The sequence below is a fragment of the Anopheles aquasalis genome, chromosome 2 (genome assembly GCF_943734665.1).
Source record: "Anopheles aquasalis chromosome 2, idAnoAquaMG_Q_19, whole genome shotgun sequence".
Taxonomy (NCBI): domain Eukaryota; kingdom Metazoa; phylum Arthropoda; class Insecta; order Diptera; family Culicidae; genus Anopheles; species Anopheles aquasalis.
In genome coordinates, this window is record NC_064877.1 from 58,423,147 (window position 1) to 58,430,646 (window position 7,500).

The window sequence follows — 7,500 nt, forward strand, 5'->3', positions numbered from 1 at the left end:
CATTTTTGTTGCGGAGCTCGCTGCTATCTTTTGCGCTCTGCTGCTGGCGAGCGGAAGGCCCTCTGGCCATTACTTCATCTTCACAGATAGCCTCAGCTCCGTCGAAGCTCTGAAGTCAGAGAAGGCCTTTAAAAGTGCTCATTTTTTCGTCAAACAGATAGTGGAGCTCTTGAGCTCCATGTTTCGACAAGAGTTCCGTATCTCGCTTGTCTGGGTCCCCTCTCACTGCGGCATCGCGGGCAACGAGAAGGCGGACCAGTTGGCCAAGCAAGGCGCTTTGGAAGGACCCGTCTTCGTCCGGATGACCCAGCCTCATGAGTTCCTCCACTTGTCTCGGCGACTCTGCCTCGAAAGATGGCAGAGGAGATGGGATGAGGGAGAGCTCGGGAGGTTTCACTACTCAATTGCGCCCAGAGTCTCGCTCCGACCTTGGTTTAGCGGCCTCAAGGTGGGACGTGCCTTCGTGCGGATGATGTCCAGACTCCGGTCTAATCACTTCGCGCTTAGCACGCACCTCCATCGTATCGGTCTGGCCGACTCAAAGGTCTGCGGCTGTGGCGAAGGATTCCACGATTTGGACCACCTTCTGTGGTCCTGCGTGGAGTTCGAGCCAGCAAGACCTGCTCTGATCACGGCATTCACGGCGGCTGGTGGGCGGTGTGGGGCTCCCATCCGGGATGTCCTGGCGGCTCAAGACATGGACCTTCTGAAAATTATTTACAACTTTGCGCGGGAAGTGGGAATAGATGTTTAGTGTAGTCTTCCTTCTGTTTTCACCTTCCCCGTAGTTGATGTTGTCCATGTTCTCTTTGTTAGTCGCGACCGTTGGCACCCCGAACAACGTGGCAGCCGAATGATACCCGTCACACGCACCACACCAGGGAGTAGAAGACCGGCGCCAGAGTGCCTCTGCGCGTCGGACCCCAACATCGCTGGCAAAAACTAACGCACTGACCATCTCTCACGTCACAGGTCTCATAAACTACAACGGGATCAGCGTACCCTACGATGTTGGGGCCCCAAGGCGATGCATGCCACATCAACTATGCGGAGCCAAAACCCGAGGAGCGAGGTCCACGACCACGGAGGAATCGGGCCCAATAGATGCTGCACCAAGCTGCCCGCACCCGAGCCTGCGCTCGAATGTGATGCTGATGAACCAGGCTTGCTGGTCTGGCGCGATACTAGGCTTAAGTCATTAGGTTTAAACACCGAGCACCCCCGGTATAAGGGTTCCTGGGGCAGGAGGAAATGCCTGTTCCCTCTACTGTTTATACTCTATCTTCCTCTATCTTTCTAATATATACGGCTCCGTCCGTAAGTTACCAACTAAAAAAATATTTATTGTGCAGAAATTCGCAGAAGAAATCCACCATTGGACCCAGGAAAAAAATATTGAAAATTCACAAAAAATACCAGCATTGGTATGAGAGCTTTTCACGTAACTCGAGACTGACCAAGTTAATCGCAATATTGAAATCAATATGTGCCTGAACGATGGATATTGATCGTTGGCGCATTAAATGTATCGATGAGGGTGGGGCAGTTGTCTAATAAAATCCTTTGTAAGGCCGTAGGCATAAGAGCTGTCCATAGGAGCTACATACAATTTTTATGGTTTCATTCAAGTGTAAGAAAAGATGCAGCACGCTACACAAACCAGTTATCCAATAATTTAAAGGTTCTATCTATCCCTTCCTTACAATATTTGCTAAAAGTCTAATTGAAAACCTAGAGTAAGCATCGCCCCTATTTTTCATCATAACAATACATTGAAATGCTATTGGACACTTCAATGGCTGTTAATTTAACAGAAATAAATGAAAAGTAATGCAGCACAACATCAATTTATCATCATCTACCAGGTCAAAATCACTAGGGTATAAGATTGATTTTACGTTCCTCCAGCGGTCCTTAGAAGGCTTGAAGCATTCAATGATTAATTTGCTTATTTATCTACACGTCAATCGCTTCATTTTGATAAATTATTAAATTCGACGTCATTTGAGTTCATTCCAACAGCAGCTTTTCTCGTACAACATAATGTTTATCAGAGGCACATAGGTTGTGATGGGCTATTTCCTGAACCACCCGACGCTCCTATCATAACGCAAAAGTGTAACGTAAAGTGCGGGTGAAAAGGTTTCATGTTTGATTATTGGCCACTGGCAGTGGCACCGTGACACGGTCGGGCATTAGCCAAAGCCGGCTTCCAAACTTAAAACCATACGAGAAAAAAAAATGGAACACAACACAAACATAATTTAGCCAAAGCTCCACTCACATCACACCCTTTCAACTCCACCCAGCACCCAGCAACATTCATCCGGATGGATGGAAGCTCAACTTTATCTGCTCGCCACCGTTCGCGATGTTTTCGTTCTCTTCGTTCTGATGATTCGTTCCAGCCCACATATACTCTGAAGCAGCTGACATGGGTCGCACACCACGGAACCACCCCCCCCACCCCTCCCGCTAAGCCGCAACGAAAGAATGGCTCCATATCTGGTCCATTACTGCAATCTCCTTACACATCGTTGACCCGATACGGTACGGTGTCGGTGTTGTGTTGGATGGGTGGTGGTGGGTGGTAAACAACAACGATAAGAGGTGTGTTTTGATAAAAGTATCTCGACGAATGTACACACCACACGACCACACCGGCGACGACAGATGAAAGCGAGACCGATACGCGAAACCGAGCGACTGCCGTGCTCTTAATCAACCTCCTTCCCCACCGACGCAAACGAACTTAATCCCAAGTCGCAGAACTTGCGCTTGGGTTGAGGGAGGGAACGAGTGTTCCAGCGATTCGCAGCCAACAAGGTAAGCAACAACGTGGCTTCAACCTACCATACAGCCATGTCACACCCGCATCTTTCGCGGTTAAACCACCTCCATCCCCCCGACCTACCGATAGGCGGGGTTCAATTTCAGAATCACGCCACCACCACCGGCGAACAACGACGAACCACTTACCCGTGAGCCGCGTGGCAGCGAGGTGAGGCTGCCGATCTGATTGTACTTTATCATGAGCGATAACCGTTCCTGCGACATCGAGGTGCCCTGATCCTTGGTCTTCGGTTCGTCACCATCGTTGTACAGCTTCTCCGATTCACCCTTCTCGATCGTTTCCTCGTCGACATCCTGCACCCCGATGAAAAGGGCGACAAAGCGTGAGCGTGTTTAGTAAGTTTGTCGAACTCGACACTCGGTTTCTCAGGTTCTTACCGGATTGTCGTATTTGCGCAGCCAGATGGCGTGGATAAACTTGTACGCTAGGCCACCGGCCACGGCAACAAGTCCCATGTAACGGAACGCTTCCCGTGTTCCTACCTCCGAGATGAGAAAACCACCGAAGAAAGATCCACTGCCACGGCCCAGACTGAAGTGCGCCATCCCAAGGACACCGATCAGCGTTGCAAGGAGGCTCTTCGGGGCGAGCAGGGCACAGTAGGTGGCCGCAGCGACCCACATCAGATGGCAGGACAACGCTTCCATGGCCTCGAACGGGAAGCACCACCAAGCGTTCCTGTAAAGACGCATTATTTCCGTTAGCGAATGATCCATTAATCGAAGATGAAGACCCTCGATGACTTACTCAATGAAGGAATAACCGACCAAACGGCAAGCGTGCGCAATGAACGCGATCACGATCAGGTTCACATGACCAACAACCTTCGTTATACGCCCAGCACCATACAGGAACGGTATGCTGCTCACCGTCCCGACGGTGATCGTGATCCCCAACAGATAATTCGGCGCACCGAGCTCCTTCAGGTACAAAAACAAGAAACTCTCGATAAAGCCCCAGAAGTTACCGAGCAAAAACAGGAACCAGATAAACATGATAACATGCTTGAGCTTCAGCAAGTTCCACAAATCCTTGAACACGTTATCAGCCGGCAACTTCTCGCCGAGCGGCATCAGGAACACCGTGACCGACGACACAATCAGCAGCACATCGTACGTGTAAAAAGCAGCCGAATAATCAGTGTAACCGAGGTCCTTCGAGAAGAAATCAATCATAATCCCGGTAATGGGCGAAAAGATGGCCATCCCGATGCTAGAAAACAATCGCTCACGTCCAAAATCACCGCCATACTTCTCGATCATCGTGAGCGCAATCGGATCCATGATCGTTACACCGGCCGAAAGCATGGTAGTGGCGAGAAAACGAAGCGCGAAATAAATCCAGAAAATCTTATCGTCACTCTCCTTGTAGTCCGGCGGGCAGATGTCCGGTCCATTGCGACGGAACCGGCACCGCTGGACCATACAGTCGGCGGCCCACTCCGACAGCATCAGATTGCTGTTGAGCGACATGTTGGACGTGAGCACTAGGCCACCGCACCGGAGATCCTCCTCCTCTAGGGCCGTTACGTTGACGCCCTGCTTCCAGAGGAGCGCCACACCGAAACGCGTCTTAAAGTCCGTCACCGTCGCGTTATCATCGTGCTCGATCTCCATGCCGAGCTGCTCGATCGGTTCGCCCAGATCCGGGTGCATGTCGAGCACGATGAAGGCCGAATCGCCGCTACCGGCCACCACCCAACCTTCCTCACTTTCCTCCGACGACTCATCCGGTTCCGGTTCCTTAAGTATTGACTCTGTGCGGAGATGCGAAGAAGAAAGATGTGAGTTGTCTTATCTAAATAACCTTCTACTCCCTTCCCCTCAACCTACTGTCTATGTACAGCTCAGTAGTGCTCGAGATACTACTGGTACTACTGCTAGTAGTACTCGTTCCGCCACCGCCACTAAGTACGTCCTGGGTTTTGTTTTTGCTTTTGTTCGGCCCTTTGCGTACAAACAGATCCAAATCATCCTTCGGATCGTTCGTGTCGGCCGAGTTCTGTGTGACGACGAGCGGCAGATCCGTTGGTGGTGGTGCGATCTCGATCTTGGGGTTCTGTTCCAGCAGCAGACAATGATCCAGACACTGGTCGACAACGATATCCATCTCTTCCTCTTCCGGGCACTCGCGGCTAGGACATGGTGACCACCAAACCTGGCAGGTTGCAAAACAAGTTTGTTTTCCGTCAGAATTCCACAAGATTTGGCCCAGGGCATGTGTGTTTATGTGGGTGTTCCCCCGAATCCGTGATTATTAATTTAGGTGTTTGCATACCAACACACTTAATATCATTTCCAACAGTGAACTGTAGCGTGCAGGTGACCTTTAATCGAATTTAAACCATCAACCGAGCCAGCGTGACTGACTGCCTGACGAGGATACGAAATGTTTTTCAAACTCTAACCATATTTTGCAACCCCAGCCGTCCACGAACGAAGTCTGACGAGTCTGTTATCGACGAGGGCGATGACATCCCCCGTTCTTGTGGCAGTGATGGCACTCGAACGGAATCAACATCGCCCTGCCTCTCTCCCTATCGCTCAGAAGGCGGTAATTGAATTATGAATGTGTCGTAACACTCACCTCTACATTTCCCGTCCCGGGATGTCTCATTACGTACGCTTCCGGTACCTTGCCAGGTATTTCCTGCTGCGGGATGAGCATCAGCGAATGGTGGAATAATGCATTTAACAGCAAACTCATGATGACAACTGGTTTGTAGCGTCCGAACTTGTCGACCAGGAAACCTGCGCGTCAGTAGGTTTGGGAATGAGATGAATAAAAATCGAAAAAGGGGAAGAGAAGAGAGAGAGAGAAAGAGAGGGAAGAGAAAAATCATGGTCGATCAAACACACAGTTTTCCATTTGGCTGCGCGGTGCGGTGCGATCCGTGGCTAAATATGAAATCAGAAGTTATTACGCTGTCGAACGGATGCTAAATGATGGTGAAACTGGTTTAATCCTTCCCGGCCATTCCCGGCGGTTTGTGGCGTCCAACGATTGCTGTCGCACGAGTTATTAGATTAATTAACTCTATTTGCACTAGCTTTCCACTAGTTTAGCTTCCTCGTTTTTTTGTGTTTGTTTTGAAAATTAATTAAATGAATCCGTGTGCTGCTCGAGCGTCGAGCTTTTCCAGCTTTGTAGCTTCGGGGTAACGCTTTAGTATATACTAACTTCTAATTAGTGTTTAATCAAAAGTAGTGAAAGTATGAAACTACTTTTTCGCTTTATATAAAAAATTTGGTATCTTTACAACTTATAAATTGTTTCAAAGTTACTAATCTTGCTCCGTTGCATTCAACAACAGACAAGTCTTTGGCCTGAAATATAAATGGAGACACAATTTTTTAATCCTTATGATTTTTCGATACTACAATACCATGAATTCACGATTTTTCAACAAAAAATTTAGCGTCACTTGAACGTAATATCTTGGGTAATTATAAACAGAATGACTTTAAAGTTTTACAGGATTTTGTTGAAGGTTGGTAGTATTCAAGAATTATAAGCATAAAAAATGTGTGTTATCTTTGAGGTCAATGATTTATTGAACCACCTGTTATATACCAAAACACCTCTAGAACAGTATACCGTTAAGCAAAAATTTCTTCTTTTTTCGTAAAGAATATCACACATCCCCAGCATTAAAATTAACACAAGACAAGCCAGGTGGAAGCTTAGTAAAGGACCATGTCCTTAAAGTATTTTTATAGCATATATTAATACTTTTACTTTTGTTCATTAAAGATAGCTTTTCGTTAGTTTTCAAACAAATATACGAAATCCTTCTAAAAGTGTATACGAAACAGCATTTTTCTTGGTACTCCTCTCGAATGAAAAAAACACATCAACTTACTCATATTTGAATCTTACAGTTCTGTAATTGCTCTACAAGTGCTCTTGTTGAAAGGCGATCCAGCTAGAATTCAATTTATAAATACCATCATGCAATACTGTGGATTTGATAGCTAAACCCACAGCACTTCCGATGAAGCCAATTTTGAGCTGGGCTACGAAGGATGACACGGCTGTATTTGAATGATAGTTTTCGTGGAATTACTGCCACGAACGCTTTCAGAATAAAATAAACGCTTCGAAGAGAATAATGTCATCAACATTGACATAAGGGATAATTGAATAAAAGATTCAATTACATTCCCTAAATCTCTATCTTTTGGCATTGACGGCACATTTTTCATTGGAAAACGAATGAAAGGTAAGTGACGGCACTTGATGGGCATGGATAGATTTAGTATAGATAGAATCTTAAAATCAACGGGTTGTCAGAGCACAAAGTGACCGATTTTTTTCAAATGTCACACCATTGAGCGTATTTCATCAATAACATAGATTATAGATATAAAACTTCAAAGGAATCGAAAATGTGGAATACATAATTCAGTCTCTCGAGACATTGTCTGTAAGAATAGAGAAGCCTTTAATTCCAGAAAAAATAAAAATACATCAGATCGAGGAATTAACTTTCTAGCATTTAAAATTTCTGGCATTATTTGTGATATAACTAAACGTGCTAACTACCACTTTAGTAATACTTAATGTCTAATCCATTCCTCCATCTTTTGAAAATGTTATCGAACGGCGAGATCCACGTTTATCGCTTAATCAAACGATTTGTTTGC

The 7,500-nt window shown here is 46.5% G+C and overlaps 1 protein-coding gene across 5 annotated transcripts in view; it reads right to left on the minus strand.

Moving 5' to 3' along the window:
* LOC126571790 (uncharacterized) overlaps positions 1–7,500 on the minus strand; it is a 23,032-nt gene that overhangs the window by 7,560 nt on the left and 7,972 nt on the right. For all 5 annotated transcript variants that reach the window (XM_050230598.1, XM_050230597.1, XM_050230596.1 and 2 more), the window contains exons 4-8: positions 5,441–5,604; positions 4,687–5,011; positions 3,602–4,610; positions 3,232–3,532; positions 2,980–3,147 (exon numbers count right to left, since the gene is read on the minus strand). In XM_050230598.1, coding sequence (XP_050086555.1) covers positions 2,980–3,147; positions 3,232–3,532; positions 3,602–4,610; positions 4,687–5,011; positions 5,441–5,604 — 1,967 coding nt within the window. The remainder of the gene's footprint in view (positions 1–2,979; positions 3,148–3,231; positions 3,533–3,601; positions 4,611–4,686; positions 5,012–5,440; positions 5,605–7,500) is intronic.